At 41.3% G+C, this 18,044-nt stretch overlaps 1 protein-coding gene across 1 annotated transcript in view; it reads right to left on the bottom strand.

Annotated features, from left to right (window-relative positions):
• LOC106567995 (polypeptide N-acetylgalactosaminyltransferase 10) overlaps positions 1-17,087 on the bottom strand; it is a 141,842-nt gene extending 124,755 nt beyond the window's left edge. Inside the window, exon 1 of the mRNA XM_014137962.3 lies at positions 16,598-17,087. Within this exon, the coding sequence (XP_013993437.1) occupies positions 16,598-16,756 (159 nt within the window). The 5' untranslated portion in view covers positions 16,757-17,087. The remainder of the gene's footprint in view (positions 1-16,597) is intronic.
• Between the last annotated feature and the right edge of the window lie 957 nt (positions 17,088-18,044).

The following is an 18,044-nucleotide window of genomic DNA, read 5'->3' as shown; positions in this document are numbered from 1 at the left end:
AACAAGGTCCAGTCGAGCCTCACTAGCCAGATGAAGCTAGCTGGCTGCTTATAACGTTAGCTTTGGGCAACAGGGTTAAGAAGCTGGCAAGCTATTTATTTTTATGACCTGAAGTTCAATTTCAATAGGCGAACAACAAGTGGCAACCTAGCTAATACTTACTCACAAGGATTCCTAAATCATTGCTAAGAATAATGAAAATGACTGCAGGTTCTACTGGTCATTATTTTCAGGCTGGGTGTATTGGTGCTAGCTAGGTACCAAGCTAAAGCTAGCTACCCCAGAAGTTGAGGTCGAACAAATTATGCTTTATTACCAACGTGGTATTGTAAACACATTGTTCGTGGCCGGTGTCTGCAGACTTTTTTTGTAGAGCTTTGACAGTGCTACTGCACATTTTTTTACAAATTTTTTGACACATAAAGACACAAACGGCGTTCCATAGTATGTATGTTGTGAAGCTAATAGCAGTGACGCTATTACTGTGTAACTCCGGTAGGGCAACATCTGAAAAATCACGCACTTGGTAGTGTGTACCAGTGCTCGACCAGTTGGCGAAAGCCAACATCACCCATGACAGAGAACGGTTGATTGTCAAGGGCAATGAATTCCATTATCTAGGCGTTAATGGATTTTGCCTATGAGTTGTCTCGCTGAAATGTTCTTACTCTTTCAAATGACTGCTCGACTTGTTGACTGCCCGATCCACACAGCTGACATTGTGGACTAGCTGAGGAATTCTGTGTTGCACAGAGCGCAACATTTTATGTGGCGTCATTACATCATGTACCTACGTTACATACATTTGAAGTCGGAAGTTTACATACACTTAGGTTGGAGTCATTAAAACTCATTTTTCAACCACTCCACAAATTTCTTGTTAACAGACTATTTCAAGGCCTACCTTCAAAATCAGTGCCTCTTTGCATGACATCATGGGAAAATCAAAAGAAAATCAGCCAAGACCTCAGACCTCCACAAGTCTGGTACATCCTTGGGAGCAATTTCCAAATGCCTGAAGGTACCATATTCATCTATACAAACAATAGCACCGCTCATACCACTCGGGAAGGAGACACGTTCTGTCTTCTAGAAATTTCCACGAAAAGTGGAAATCAATCCCAGAACAGCAGCAAAGGACCTTGTGAAGATGCTGGAGAAAACAGGTACAAAAGTATCTATGTCCAAAGTAAAACAAGTCCTATCTCAACATAACTTGAAAGGCCGCTCAGCAAGGAAGAAGCCACTGCTCTAAAACCGCCATAAAAAAAGACAGACTACGGTTTGCAACTGCACATGGGGAAAAAGATCATACTTTTTGGAGAAATGTCCTCTGGTCTGATGAAACAAAAATAGAGCTGTTTGGCCATAATGACCATCGTTATGTTTGGAGGAAAAAGGGGGAGGCTTGCAAGCCAAAGAACACCATCCCAACTGTGAAGCACAGGGGTGGCAGAATCATGTTGTGGGGGTGCTTTGCTGCAGGAGAGACTGGTGCAATTCACAAAATAGATGGCATCATGAGGACGGAAAATTATGTGGATATATTGAAGCAACATCTCAAGACATCAGTCAGGAAGTTAAAGCTTGGTCGCAAATGGGTCTTCCAAAATGGACTATGACCCCAAGCATACTTCCAAAGTTGTGGCAAAATGGCTTAAGGACAACAAAGCCAAGGTTTTGGAATGGCCATCTGAAAGCCCTGCCCTCAATCCTATAGAACATTTGTGGGCAGAACTGAAAAAGCATGTGTGAGCAAGGAGGCCTACAAACCTGACTCAGTTACACCAGCTCTGTCAGGCGGAATGGTACAAAATTCACCCAACGTAGTATTGTGGGAAGCTTGTGGAAGGTTACCCAAAACATTTGACCCAAATTAGACAATTTAAAGGCAATGCTACAAAATACTAATTGAGTGTATGTAAACTTCTGACCCACTGGGAATGTGATGAAATAAATAAAAGCTGAAATAAATCATTCTCTACTATTATTGACATTTCACATTCTTAAAATAAAGTGGTGATCCTCACTGACCTAAAACAGGGAATATTTGCTAGGATTAAATGTCAGGAATTGTGAAAAACTGAGTTTAAATGTATTTGACTAAGGTGTATGTAAACTTCCAACTTCAACTGTAGGTATGCACGTCAGCTTTGACATCGGTTTTGCACATCGGGGAGTTAAACTAGACATCGTCGTCTTTCCTTCCAGTTCTCTGCTGCCAATGACTGGAACGAACTGCAAAAATCTCTGAAGCTGGAGACTCATATCTCCCTCACTAGCTTTAAGCACCAGCTGTCAGAGCAGCTCACAGATCACTGCACCTGTACATAGCCCATCTGTAAACAGCCCATCTATCTACCTACCTCATCCCCATACTGTATCTATCTATCTAATCTTGCTCCTTTGCACCCCAGTATCTCTACTTGCACATTCATCTTCTGCACATCTACCATTCTCCAGTGTTTAATTGCTATATTGTAATTACTTCACCACCATGGCCTATTTATTGCCTTAATAACTTAACTCATTTGCCCTCACTGTATATAGACTTTTTCTTTTGTTCTACTGTATTATTGAATGTATGTTTTGTTTATTCCATGTGTAACTCTGTGTTGTTGTATGTGTCGAATTGCTATGCTTTATCTTGGCCAGGTCGCAGTTGCAAATGAGAACTTGTTCTCAACTAGCCTACCTGGTTAAATAAAGGTGAAATAAAAAAATAAACTAGACAGACATCGGCCGATACTGACGTTGGCATTTTTAGCTAATATCGTACGATTCCGATATATTCACCAATATATCGTGCATCCCTATTGCCCAGCCCTATTTAAAACCCTCACTGGGATGCATGGATTAGTAAATGAATGGAGTTGCTCAGCCAGATCCCTGGGGCTGAGAGGAAAAGTGTTATTGGATGGTCTTTTTTGGAAGATAACTTATTACCTAAGGCCAGATAAAAGAACTGTCCATGCATTCACAATGAGGTAGAGATTCAGAGGGCAGTTGGTCAATACTTGTTTTTCCGTTTCCATTACACCTGCTGTGAGAGCCCTGCATTCAAACATGAAGCCGGATCATACACAGTCCAGCCATGCCCTACTGAGATACAAAAATCAGCTGCTTCACCTCCCCAGGTTCAGGGACAAAGAAACCGACCAGGGAAGTCGGCACTCTGCAGATCACCTCCCTGGTAGTTAACGCTAGAGGTCGACCGATTAATTAAGGCCGATTTCAAGTTTTCATAACAATCGGTATTTCTTGCAACCTTACGGTTAACTAGTCCAACGCTCTAACCACCTGCTTTACATTGCACTCCACGAGGAGCCTGCCTGTTACGCAAATGCAGTAAGAAGCCAAGGTAAGTTGCTAGCTAGCATTAAACTTATCTTATAAAAAACAATCAATCATAATCATTAGTTAACTACACATGGTTGATGATATTACTAGTTTATCTAGCCTGTCCTGCATTGCATATAATCGAAGCGGTGCGCATTCGCGAAAAAGGACTGTCGTTGCTCCAACGTGTACCTAACCATAAACATCAATGTCTTTCTTAAAATCAATACACAAGTATATATTTTTAAACCTGCATATTTAGCTAAAATAAATCCAGGTTAGCAGGCAATATTAACCAGGTGAAATTGTGTCACTTCTCTTGCGTTCATTGCACGCAGAGTCAGGGTATATGCAACAGTTTGGGCTGCCTGGCTTGTTGCGAACTAATTTGCCAGAATTTTACGTAATTATGACATAACATTGAAGGTTATTCAATGTAACAGGAATATTTAGACTTATGGATGCCACCCATTAGATAAAATACGGAACGGTTCCGTATTTCACTGAAAGAATAAACGTTTTGTTTTCGAGATGATAGTCTCCGGATTCGACCATATTAATGACCTAAGGCTCGTATTTCTGTGTTATTATATTATAATTAAGTCTATGATTTGATAGAGCAGTCTGACTGAGCGGTGGTAGGCACCAGCAGGTGGTTGTTCCCCTTGCTCAGCATGGGTAACACTGCTTCGAGGGTGGCTGTTGTCGATGTGTTCCTGGTTCAAGCCCAGGTAGGAGCGGGGAGTGGGACGGAAGCTATACTGTAACACTGGCAATACTAAAGTGCCTATAAGAACATCCAATAGTCAAAAGGTATATGAAATACAAATCGAACAGAGAGAAATAGTCCTATAATTCCTATAATAACTACAACCTAAAACTTCTTACCTGGGAATATTGAAGACTCATGTTAAAAGGAACCACCAGCTTTCATATGTTCTCATGTTCTGAGCGAGGCACTTAAACGTTAGCTTTCTTACATGGCACATATTGCACTTTTACTTTCTTCTCCAACACTTTGTTTTTGCATTATTTAAAACCAAATTTAACATGTTTCAATATTTATTTAAGGCTAAATGTATTTTATTGATGTATTATATTAAGTTAAAATAAGTGTTAATTCAGTGTTGTTGTAGTTGTCATTATTACAAATAAATAAATAAACTTTTTTTTTTTTAAATCCGTCGATTAATCGGTATCGGCGTTGAAAAATCATTATCGGTCGACCTCTAGTTAACACGATATAAAACGAATGTGTGGCACAGTGAACTTTTGGCCCAAAGTGAGGTCAGCCCAGCTCAGCATAGAGGACAGTGACCGGAGGAAGAGAGGTTGTTCCAAGTCTAGTAGCTTATATTCCATAGGCAGGGGCCTACAGTGAGGCACACAGACCCCCCTTGCAAGGGGGAGGCTCAGATCCTTTCATCCTAGCAATGCTCCCAAGTAGGAGTCATTATGCATGCCCTTGCTGGGCTGTGTCTACAGAGTAACATGGGGCAGCTGCCACAGCCAGACCTTCCACAGGCCCTCTCGGTCTCTCTCTCACTCTGCTCTAGTCTGTTAACCTGTTAGGGCTAGGGGGCAGTATTGACACGGCTGGATAAAAAACATACCCGATTTAATCTGGTTACCACTCCTACCCAGTAACTAGAATATGCATATAGCGAATTACAAATTCCTCAAAAATACAAAAACTTCAATTTTTCAAACATATGACTATTTCACAGCTATTTAAAGACAAGACTCTCCTTTATCTAACCACACTGTCCGATTTCAAAAAGGCTTTACAGCGAAAGCAAAACATTAGATTATGTCAGCAGAGTACCGAGCCAGAAATAATCAGACTCCCATTTTTCAAGCTAGCATATGTCACAAAAACCCAGAAGACAGCTAAATGCAGCACTAACCTTTGATGATCTTCATCAGATGACACACCTAGGACATTATGTTATACAATACATGCATGTTTTGTTCAATCAAGTTCATATTTATATAAAAAAACTGCTTTTTACATTAGCATGTGACGTTCAGAACTAGCATACCCCCCGCAAACTTCCGGGGAATTTGCTAACAATTTACTAAATGACTCACGATAAACGTTCACAAAAAGCATAACAATTATTTTAAGAATTATAGATACAGAACTCCTCTATGCACTCGATATGTCCGATTTTAAAATAGCTTTTTGGTGTAAGCACATTTTGCAATATTCTAAGTACATAGCCCAGCCATCACGGGCTAGCTATTTAGACACCCGGCAAGTTTAGCACTCACCAATATCAGATTTACTATTATAAAAGTTTGATTACCTTTTGTTGTCTTCGTCAGAATGCACTCCCAGGACTGCTACTTCAATAACAAATGTTGGTTTGGTCCAAAATAATCCATCGTTATATCCGAATAGCGGCGTTTTGTTCGTGCGTCCCAGACACTATCCGAAATGGTAAATCAGGGTCGCGCGCATGGCGCAATTCGTGACAAAAAAAATCTAAATATTCCATTACCGTACTTCGAAGCATGTCAACCGCTGTTTAAAAATCAATTTTTATGCAATTTATCTCGTAAAAAAGCGACAATATTCCGACCGGGAATCTCCTTTTCGGCAAACAGAGGAAAAATCACAAAGACGGGGGGCGGCCAGGGCACGCGCCTAAGCCCACAGTCCCTTGATCGGCCACTTGAGAAAGGCGATAATGCGTTTCAGCCTGGGGCTGGGATGACGACATTCAGGTTTTTCCCGGGCTCTGAGCGCCCATGGAAGACGTAGGAAGTGTCACGTTAGAGCAGAGATCCTTTGTAAAAGATAGATGGCAAAGAAGTTCAAGAAATGGTCAGACAGGCCACTTCCTGTAAAGGAATCTCTCAGGTTTTGACCTGCCATTTGAGTTCTGTTATACTCACAGACACCATTCAAACAGTTTTAGAAACTTTGGAGTGTTTTCTATCCAAAGCCAATAATTATATGCATATTCTAGTTACTGGGCAGGAGTAGTAACCAGATTAAATCGGGTACGTTTTTTATCCAGCCGTGAAAATACTGCCCCCTAGCCATAACAGGTTAACTCCGACATATTGGTACGGCTGACTTCCAGGTTAAGCAAGCAGTGTGTCAAGATGCAGTGTAGCTTGGCAGGGTAGCGTTTCAGAGGACACATGTCTCTCGACCTTCGCCTCTCCCGAGTCCGTACGGGAGTTGCAGCGATGGTACTATAACTACCAATTGAATATCACAAAATTGGGGAGAAAAAGGGAGAAAAGTAAACACCAAATGTTTTTTAAATAACAGGACTGTTGAGCTGAACTGTCCTAAGGGTTTGGAAGTCAATTGAAAAACAAAGTTCTTTCTACTGTACTTACGCAGGTTTCAATTCCTATTACCTCACATACAGGTTTAACTACATGTTTTTGTATCATTAGAGTAATTATTCAGCTTCACACTGACGGCTATGCCTGCAGTCAGTCAGCATCATCCTGGCCCTGGCCAGATCAGAATGTCTCGCTCCTCTCAACTCTCTTCTCCCATCTTTGCTGCAATCCACTGCCCAGCCCGGCCGACAGACAGCACAGCAGGACCTGGGCTTTGTGCAAATGGCTGCCTGTTACGATAATTTGACCGACAGTTTTGTTTCTGTACACGCATGCAGAACAATAAAAACAGATAAGTGAACCATAAACCCACACAGCTGTCCCCTTCATATCATCTCCTCCTAAGGATATCCTGAAATGACATTATTTGGCAACCAGCCTCTCCACTATCTCTATCATAAGAATGAGGCCACTTCAGAATAGGACAATCTGAGTAGGGTATGGGGAGAGAATGGACTTCCAGCATTGTCATTCAATAGAAATATTGACTAGCTATAACCTCTGAACTTTGATCCTGTCCTCACCAGAAGTCTCTTCAAAATGTCTTGCTACACAATTAGGCCTATGTTTTCCATAACCATAGACTTAGAGAACACTTATTTTTCTAGGTCTGGTCATTAGGTCAATGACAACTGGAAGACCACCATGTTGCCAGGTCAGAAAAGAATTTCAATGTGAGTGACATGGTGCAGTCAGTGTCTAGGGCACAGCCATAACTTAGAGCTCTGCTGGCACGATCAGAGTACTCCCTGGCACCACCCCAATCCCATTCCATCGGAGAGAAGTGCTGTTCAAATAAGCGTCTTATCATCATCATGTCTGGAGGAGAGGCAGAAGGTTAATAAAAGTAGAGAAATATGGTAGAACATTAACTGCTGATGCAAGGTAATACCAGCTATAAGTGCAGTCAGTATCCCCCTACCCAGTACCCTCTGTGCCCTGTCATTTCACAGCTTCCTTCATGCACATCAGCACAAGGGTCTGGCTAAAATGCCATTTCAGTCCACTCTCCTCCAGGTAATCAGTGTCTCACTGGGTCTAAATCCTCCTGATGTCCCCCTCGAGATGGACCATCACAGGTTTGCCACCGCCGTGCTGGGAAGGCCAGCCTACAGCAGGTCACTCATAATGGCGCAATCAATGAGCAGTTTGGTTAAGAGGAAATCAATGGTCGGATCACTAGGCAGGGGAGTTTTTATGACTCTGCAGGAAAGCACTTACCTGTGTCTCTGAAATGGCAAAGTGGACAGAAATCATAATACATGAAGGAGTTAAAAATTCTGTATGTTGAAGCACTGATTTGTTTGATTAATACTAAAAGTAGTGCTTTCAAAAAAGTAGCCAACTTTGAACTCATCCAGCAACTGCACAATTTCATACAGACTATTTTCCTCATTAACATGTGCAATATTGTTTTGGATGTCAGTCAAGCAAGCACTGAGTAACTGCGACACAGCGACACTACCAGCGACACAGAGAGACCACCAGCGACACAGAGAGACCAACAGCGACACAGAGAGACTACCAGCGACATCCTCTCCTCGCTGTGCCTTCGTGGTAATAAAAAGGCCAAAAGTTAAATGATTTAGCAGATTTAAAAAAAAAACTTTGCCTCTAGTGACTGAAATATAAATCGGAAAAACAGAAATGTGTGAAATAAGAAATCAAAACACAGCTTTGCCGCCCGCCGGTAGTTTGCAGAGAAGCCGTGGTCTAATGGAGCAAGAAATGCAGCAATTCTGACAAAGACAGCATCTCAATCTTCAAACAGCTGTTCTGAACTGCTGGTTCAGTGTCTGTGAAAGTGCTTTAAGAATAGGACTGCCTCTTAAATTCTTCCTCTGAAGTGCTAGAAGAAGACATTTGCCTCTATGATTTAGAAGTATTTGAGAAAAGTCTAAGGGTGAATCCCAAATCACTCCCTTCCCCTCGGAACTCCATGTGCACTTCTGCCATATGTACAAGTGTCCCAAAGCTGCGGGAGTGAAAATTGAGTGTGTAGGGTAGGCTTGGCTGGTATACCGTATACTGGGGTATTTTGAAATAGCCACGGGATGGTTTTTCAATACCGTCAAAAAACTTCAAAGAAATAGTTTCCAAAAAATGTTATACTTGTAGCTATTTTTTTAATAAATACTTGCAGTCAACTTGTGCAATGCATTAGGAGATAAAGCACATTCTTCATTCACCCTTCACATTATGACGCTTACAGTTCCACAGAAAAGTTGAGCCAGTCACGTGTTTGTTTGTAAATAGCACAACGGGTGAAAGCGGGAGCTGGTGAGTCCAGCTGTGTATGGATGGGTCGCGTTTGATATTGAATGTCTTTTTTTTGCTTCAATAGAGAAAATCAGCGACGTGCAACTTTGTTTTACTTCACAGAAAATTGGGGCTGACCCCATTTAGTCAACTGGTCGATTGTTCAGTCGATATGCTGTTGGTCGACCAAGATTTCTTAAGTCGAAAACTAGCTAAAATAAATCAATCATGGTGTATAAAACACCTTTCTGATTCGCGCCAGTCTGAGTGGACTGATCGATTGTGGAGGCGGCACAGTCCATCAGTTTAAGACGTGCTACTGAAATTGTATGGTTATATAAGACCAATAAAAAAAATGTTATTCTTTTATAACAAACAAAGCAACACTGATTGACAATAAATTTCACATGCTGTTGTGCAAATGGAATAGACAACAGGTGGAAATTATAGGCAATTAGCAAGATACCCCCAATAAAGGAGTGGTTCTGCAGGTGGGGACCACTTTTCAGTTCCTATGCTTCCTGGCTGATGTTTTGGTCACTTTTGAATGCTGGCGGTGCTTTCACTCTAGTGGTAGCATGAGACGGAGTCTACAACCCACACAAGTGGCTCAGGTAGTGCAGCTCATCCAGGATGGCACATCAATGGGAGCTGTGGCAAGAAGGTTTATATATATATATATTTATTTTTTTTAATCATCTTTGCAGTGGTTGCAACTATTGAGCAGCAGTGGGCCACCGCTAAATTAATAGGGAAACACTGACAATCCCAGGCAGCCATTGTGAGTCTACCAGGGTTAGAGGTTCCAAGTCCATTTTATTCATTCTATTTCTATGTGTGCTGCTGGAGCAGGGAGGGGGGGCATTGCCTAGGCAACCAAAGACTTTGCTACAACACCTTGGTTTTTCAGCAAGGAGCAAGTGTCATCACCTTAAGAGTCCATGTTACCTCAGAAATGGACTCAACCACAGGAATGCCCAGCCGTCCAGTCTTCAGTCAGCTGTTTGTTCCACACAACAAATATACATATTTTTTTTACAGTTAAGACAGTTATTTTAATGACGGTCTTCATCCATACCCGTCAGTTACACGATTATACGGTAATTGTGCCAGCCCTAAACTCAAGTTTCACTGCTGAAGAGTGAATCAGAGTAGGCCAACTTCAACAAGAACCAAACATCACTGATATCAAATGGTTGAGAAAATATATTTTATCAGCTGAGAAATTCCCTTTGTGCATCCTTTCAGATACACATCAAGATGACTAGGGATGCTGGTGATTCCTTGTCTGACAACACATGCAGTATATGCAGTGTAGGAGACAAATGTGAAAGCGCAACACCAGACACTGCATAAAAAGCAGCTCTACAATAATACAAAAACACCACCACAACATTCACTGCCTTCATTTCATTATTTTACCAGGCAAGTTGACGGAGTCAACATTTGTCGTCATCATAACCCATGGCTGCACATTTCCTGCACCTGCCTCTCATTTGGCCCCTTGTTCTTAGCAGGGCTGAGGAGCTCGCCGAGGCATACAGAGTAGGCAGCAGCAGGCGCACAGCCTCCGCCAGCAGCGGTCAACGCTCGCCTTGTCTGGGAAATGACGGGAGGAAACGCTTTACAACAAAGTGAACAAACATCTCTGCCTTTACTCCAAAAGGTATTTTCCTCCCCGCCATAATGTGGAATGTATGAGCCTTTAACGAGTGACTCTCCATCCAACTTGCTCCCTCCAATCTTCTAATCTTCCAAGGTCTTAACACATTCAAAACAAAATAACATTTCAGGTTCTCTTAATGTACTGCCTGAGGTTGCTGTGTTAACATTTTACCTCGGCTGACATCAACTTCTAAAGGTTGCAGGGGGGGGGTTGTCCTTACTGAGACAGTGTCTGTGCATAGGATAATGAATCATAACACAGTTTAAACTGTCTATTTTCCACACCATTCATATAGGCTAGTTTATCATCTCCCTGGTTCAAAGTTGCATTCTCTCAGAAGAAGCACTGCTCTATTCAACAGGGATGCAAACTGGTGAGGGTCCAAAAAGGTGTTGAAATGTACATATACTTTTCATATTTTCAGAGAATAACAAGTACATAATACATATTTGAACAATGTTTATTGTAGGCTGGCATTGCTTAATTCATTGAGTGGGTCGAATTTAATCCAGAAGTGTATTATGCCGCTCATGAGTACAGCGACACGTTGGGATATGGCACGATTTTCCTTGTCCGAAGCAGGCCTATAGGTCTATTTGTTTGGCAAGACAGCCATGCATGTCTGCATCTCACTTTAGACTGTCTTTTGGATCTCCGTTCGCCTTTTGTTTACGGTGTTTGCTTCCTGTTAATGTAACTAGCCTAAATATAGATTGTGTCATGCCTTTATCGAGCTGATATATTGTTTACTAGGCCTACTTGGTGCCGCTGTTTTGTTCTGTTTGCATTCATTTGTTTGAATTCGCAGAAGTATCTGTATTCTAAGCCAAACTGCTATTCAGTATTTTTGTTGCATGCATGAATAACTAGGCTACTACTTTCAGCATTTAGTTTGCATTATCTTGGTAAGGCAGCTGTAATAGGTGAATTATCCCATCAATCTTGTAGCCTATATTCATTACCAAAACAGCCTTGCTTTAGTAACTTCAAAAGCACTCAATGGTCTCAGAGTCTCAGCATTCTACTTTGTGTTTTTGGTATAGCGTGATATAAGCCAAATTCAATATAATTCCAATGCAAGAACCCCCAACAAATGTGCCACCACACCAATTTCAACTGCCCCCTTAGTCACTTTATCCTAGCGCTGGGATGGAGAGAAGCAGACCAGTAGATTAATGGCTGGTTAGGGGATGTGGTTGGCTGCTCACAGCTGTCACACATGGTATTGGATGAAGCACTCATTCTGATATGACATATCTGACATCATGCTCTGAACTCTGATATTCTATTTGTAGGATGCATTCTGTGTTTAGTGATTAATTTCAATATGATGCTAACGTAGCTAGCTAACGTTAATTACTTTGTGTGTAATAATAATTTGTGCTACGAAACATACATGCTACTATTATTTGCTTCTTGTCAACTATAACCACAGCATTATTTAAAACACAGGTTGGTTATCTCGAGTTAAATTCCAAATTTTCCAGTCAGTCTGTTGCGCTGACAGCGTGATGACACAGCAGCCAGAAAAGGTAACGTTAGTGAGCACACAGTGGGAGAATCTCAATTGCGTACTCCTCGCATCCTCTACTCAAAACCCATTGGATGAGAAAGCCAAAGGTCCCTCCCCTCTAACCCCCTGGGTTTTGAGAAGGAGACGAGGACAAAAGGAGTATGCAATTGAGATTCTCCCAGGGAGAAAATCTGTTCACGCTGTTCTTTTATAGCTCAACTGGTGACACACCGTCTGCTCACTGTCAGAGCCATCCCACCCCAAACATTTTTGATGAGACAGACAGACACACGTGGCAAAATGGCTTAAGGACAACAAAGTCAAGGTATTGGAGTGGCCATCACAAAGCCCTGACCTTAATCCCATAGAACATTTGAGGGCAGAACTGAAAAAGCATGTGCAAGTAAGGAGGCCTACAAACCTGACTCAGTTACACCAGCTCTGTCAGGAGGAACTTATTGTGGAAGGCTACCCGAAAGGTTTGAACCAAGTGAAACAATTTAAAGGCAATACTACCAAATACTAATTGAGTATGTAAACTTCTGATCCACTGGGAATGTGATAAAATAAATAAAAGCTGAAATAAATAATTATGTAACCCAAGGTTACTGGAGCCTTGAAATAATAGCATAAAACTTTTTCCCTCTCACTCACATTTCAGGAGATTCAAATAGGGAATATTTCATTGAACCAGAGGCTAAACTCTTACTCAACCTTAATGTAATAAAATGGCACATCAGGACAAAGAGAAAAGGCCTCCAGCTCAACTAGACTCACTTTACTAAACCTAACACATGAGAGGAAGGGGGTCACAAAAAGTTCTGATTTGCATCACTTTCATTGTGAGGCAGGCGTGATTTACAACCACAGAATCTGAAGTACAGCAGAGCAGACGTACGGCCTATTGCCCGGGTACCAGAATTTCTGCACTAACTGGCTCTCAAACAATATACTGTACCCTCGGATAGGTATCACTTTGGTGCCGGTCTTGTGATGCTCTCCATGAGCCGTGTTAACTCCTATTGAGCTCTAATAGACTCAGAAACAAGACAGGGCCTGGTGGCTGAATAACCTCCTGGACAAATTTAAAGGCTCAGGCACACCCTCAGCGTTTGCTGGCAGAGAGTCTTTAGCACATCTGAACGTAATTTGCGAAACGACTGTGCACCGATTTTACATGTAGAATTGCATGAATAATGTCAGCTGTTTCACACAAAAACCCAAATAACCCTGCAACAGGGCAAGAAAAACATTACCGTTCACCAAGCAGCAGGATATTATTCTTGCAGCACGATCACTGATATTGTTTCACTCAAAATAAGAGTCCCCCTGCAAAGACATGCTAAACTTTGGGAATATATGCAGTGCAACTGTTTTTTCACAGCATTGCAACCACCTTTGAATTGTTTTATTTTTTGGGGGGGGAAATCACTTGATGTATTTTATTTTATTTTGGATATTGTATTATTTATACCAGCATTTCTTTTGAAAGTTTAAACAAATACTGATATGTTGAATGCTATTGCATAGGCTATACTTAAAGAAATACAATTTTAATAAAACACGTTTTTCAAATTACTCAATAGTCTGCAAAACTTTAATTGGTCTATTGTGCTGGGCAACAGGTTTAATATAGACTGCTGGTGATTAGCTTGCTAGCTACTTCCAGACACAAATAAGAGAACAGCTCACTGACCATTTTACTCGCCCGAGCAGAGCTGGTAAGGCTGTTTTTATGTTATCCAGAACTTTGGTGACTAACTGTGCTGCTGGTAACAATTTAATTGAGCTTTTTTAGCAATGTATTTCTGACACCAGCCATATTCAACGGGTGTTGAGCATTCATAAATTTGTCAGTTATTCTGTGCTCTGGCACACTCAGACGAGAGTGCTCTAAAAGAGGAATAGATTGACGTAGCTGGTAAATTCGCTCTGGCTATCGACAGTTGTTGCAGTGACATCATGAACATTCTATTGAAATGGTTACTTGCATAGTGGAGTCTTTTGCTTAGACATGTAACTATCTAGCTAAACAAGTAGTGACCTGCGACAGTTTCCTGAAACAAATCACATTTGGCACCTCCAATAAGGCAAGACAAGGGTATATGAAATCTAGTATGGAATTACATTTTATTTCACACTGGAAGCAAACAGGGTAAGCCACACCCCCAAAAAAACATGTTCAACACAACAGTATATTCATTTGTTGTTTTGAAATGAATATAACATGCAGGACTAAATGCATGTCTATAAGACAGTCTCCCTCCAAAACTATACATATTTGGTTAGCAGAAACCCTACTGAGTATTTTACACCCCACTGTAGCGGAAACAGGTAGAAAAGTTATATTCCATGTACAGTATATTTGTGTTTTGCATTGGGGGCTATCGAAGGGGTGGAGAACACATTTGGTTAGTAGAGACCTAGTCCTTGATCATGATTCTCAGGTCCATTATATTACACATAAGAGTCATTGGACAAAGGCTTCTTCTGTATGGGTGTGTTTTGTTAAGAGTCACAAATCTCAGTCTGAACATTAGCACCCATCGCTTGCTGTACAGTTTTGGAAGCATAAGGACCTGATCTTTCATATCGGCAAGAAATAATTTTCTAAAACCAAAAGTTTAAATTGATACACACCTTTATAGTGTTAGTGTTCCCACACGGCCATTCCTCCATGTTACAGCGAGTGTTTACGTTAAACAGAGGGACCACCTGTGCTAATTAGCTATCTAGTATGCTCCAAACACTAGTGTGTAAAGGAAGAAGGCCACCAGATTGTGTCACTGAAAAATACTGTCGGCAGCAACTGTAATAAAGCTGATTAAGTGTATATTTTTCAGTTATGAAATTATTTTGATGTGATATGAAAGTAAAGGGCTTTATGGTTGTGTATCACAATTGACCTTATTAAGGAGTAATGGTAAGCTCCTTGAAAGTACATGCTGGGCTAGTAGAGACCCTACTGAGTATTTCCTATCCAACTTTAACCTCTACGGGACCGGTGTCCCCCCCATCACGGGATGGTTGAGCTAACGTAGGCTTATGTGATTAGCATGAGGTTGTAAGTAACAACGAAAAATTGCCCAGGAAATAAACATATCTGATATGGGCAGAAAGCTTAAATTCTTGTTAATCTAACTGCACTGTCCAATTTACAGTGAAACAATACCATACTATTGTTTGAGGAGAGTGCACAATTATTTGGGCAGTCTGATACAATAATTTGAACAGTGGTCCTGTGTGGCTCTGTTGGTAGAGCATGGTGTTTGCAACACCAGGGTTGTGGGTTCGATTCCCACGGGGGACCAGTACGGGGAAAAAAGTACATGTATGGATAAGAGCGTCTGCTAAATGACTAAAATGTAAATGTAAATATGCAATGGTTCATAGGATCAGTTTAAAACTTTGCACATTCACTGCTGCCATCTAGTGGCCAAAATGTAAATTGTGCCTGAGCTGTAATAATACATTATGGACTTTCTCTTGCATTTCAAAGAAGGTACAAATTAAAATAGTGTTTTTCTTTTACCAGCTCTAATGTGTTATATTCTCCTACATTACATTTCCCATTTCCACAAACTTCAAAGTGTTTCCTTTCAAATGGTATCAATAATATGCATATCCTTGCTTCAGGTCCTGAACTACAGCAAGTTAGATTTGGGTTACTTATTGCCTTTTCTTGAGGGCACAATAAGTGCCCATTGATTAAAATGAATCATCATCTTTTGAATGACTAATCCACAATGAAGTGTGGGCTTTTATTTTGAAGGTTTCCTCATTACCATACAGACGTGACATCATTTGTGCAGCTAGTAGAATACTAGTAAAAATAGCTTACAGAACCACACAGAAACATTCTTTCAAAACAGCATCTTTGTGCTGGGTCTCAACAACCAATGTGCACAACAACTGTCTGCTGCACAGCACAACTTCCTTTCGTATAACGAACGTTAGGCTTTGTAACTTGTAACACAGCTATTTCCTGACTGCTACGTGGCCTTTTCACCATCCACCAGCGTAGCTACCTGGCACTATCCTCCCACATTCTTCTGAAAAGCTCGACTTTGGCGACAACATGCCCCTTTTCATAAAGAAGAGATGTATTGGTAAAGTAGCGTAACTAGTTAGCTAGCAATCTAGCTAATGTCATTGAAAAGGAGGTGACAAGCAGTGCCACACGTAGCAAGAACACATGAATAAGTAATGTAGAAACTTGCTAGCCAATTGACCATTTAAGAACCAGCTGCCAAAAAGCCTCACATTGTCAACATGTTCAACAAGCTAACTAACGTTAGACAGTTAATGTTGTCGCACAATTGCAGATATTTTACATGCGTGCAGCTAACTAGCTGCGTCCATTTCCAACGTGATCAGACAGTCAGTGACACCAAGTCAAGAAGTGTTTTCACTTGCAGCGCGAGCCAGCCAAACCGTGTACTAGACAACCTTACCTGTATTTGAAGGATGCCACCCGGTCCCTCCACTATTTCTGGCGAGTTCTCAAAGACTCGGTCTCGATACAATGACCACAGACCAACGTTCGGCAGGAAAAGAAGAGCCGCTATAAGCAACCCTGCGAACTGCAGTAGACGTTTTTCTTTCCGCCTCATTTCTCCAGAAGAAATGCGAGAAAAGCTGTCGACAGTGTATTCCCAGGCAGCTCCTTCCCGGTGGAAACAACTTTCGCAAATTCACTCTGATCAAACGAACGATGTAGCTTATTGAGCTGCAGGCACTTCCGCTAGGGGGAGTTAATCAATATCCTGGTTGGGGGGGGATCACAAAACGGAAGGAGACTTTTGCATTCTTCTTTGTAGTGAAAAATTATGAGATTCCCTAAAAACACACCACTTCAATACAGCAACGAGTGGAAATTACTTTTTCGTAGCAGGTTCCGATAATGAAGTTAAAGACATGCTCCAGAACGTTGGCGACTAGTAACAAAGATGGTATATTATATTGACAAGATAGTCAAGTGACCGCTCTAACAATGGAAATACAAATATGGAAGGCAGGGCGAGATCAGGTGGGACCATTCTAGCCAATGAGAGGGTAGATACGCATTATAACAACATACAATAGAGATAGATATAGAGGACTCCGTGCTACTATAGTCTGTTTGATTGCATGAGCGTTCTTCATTGGCTGATTGCTCCCAACTCATAGGAATCCCCACCCATTTGACTACTATACAAGGGTGGAAGCCCTCAATGGCAACGTCCATGCTAAAACAAGTTATATCCATGATGAGTCCTCTATCTATCTCTATGACAACAGGCACAACTCAAATATAAAGTTGCCGAAATGCCACATGCATCCACTTATATCAGTGCATTTGTAACAACCTAACCATGACAAAACATATGTTTGATCAAGCCTCACATAGCAAAGTAACTACATTTGTTGACCAAATTTGACACCTCTACAAAAATTCCTAACTTTCATCAGCTCTATATCACCCCATCTAGACTGCACATGTTCAACCCTGATATCTCCTCCCTATGTTTTAGATGTGGCTCAGATGAAGTAGCATTCCCCCATTCCACTTGGCAGTGTTAAAAACTACACGGTTTCTGCCAGGGGGTATGCGATACCATATCCTCAATTCACGGGGTTGCATTCTCTTTAGACCCGGAGGTCTGTCTACTGGGTAACTTTACTAACACCAATCTTAGGTAAAGCCATACTATAAAGCTAACAGAAATTTTGCTAGCGATTGCCAAGAAATGTATTGCCTTGAAATGGAAATCGGATTCCTCCCTGCCAGTTGCAATGTGGCTATCGGAAGTTAATAGTTGTATCACACTGGAGAAAATCACTGCTTGAGGAATAAGTTAGAGACATTTTACAGAATTTGGCTACCTTTTATTGGCTATATGGAGAATCTCCCCCCACATC

Source organism: Salmo salar, chromosome 13 (genome assembly GCF_965601325.2).
Source record: "Salmo salar chromosome 13, fSalSal1, whole genome shotgun sequence".
Taxonomy (NCBI): Eukaryota; Metazoa; Chordata; class Actinopteri; order Salmoniformes; family Salmonidae; genus Salmo; species Salmo salar.
The sequence above is the reverse complement of the archived record's forward strand: the minus strand, read 5'-3'. Positions and strand labels throughout refer to the sequence as shown.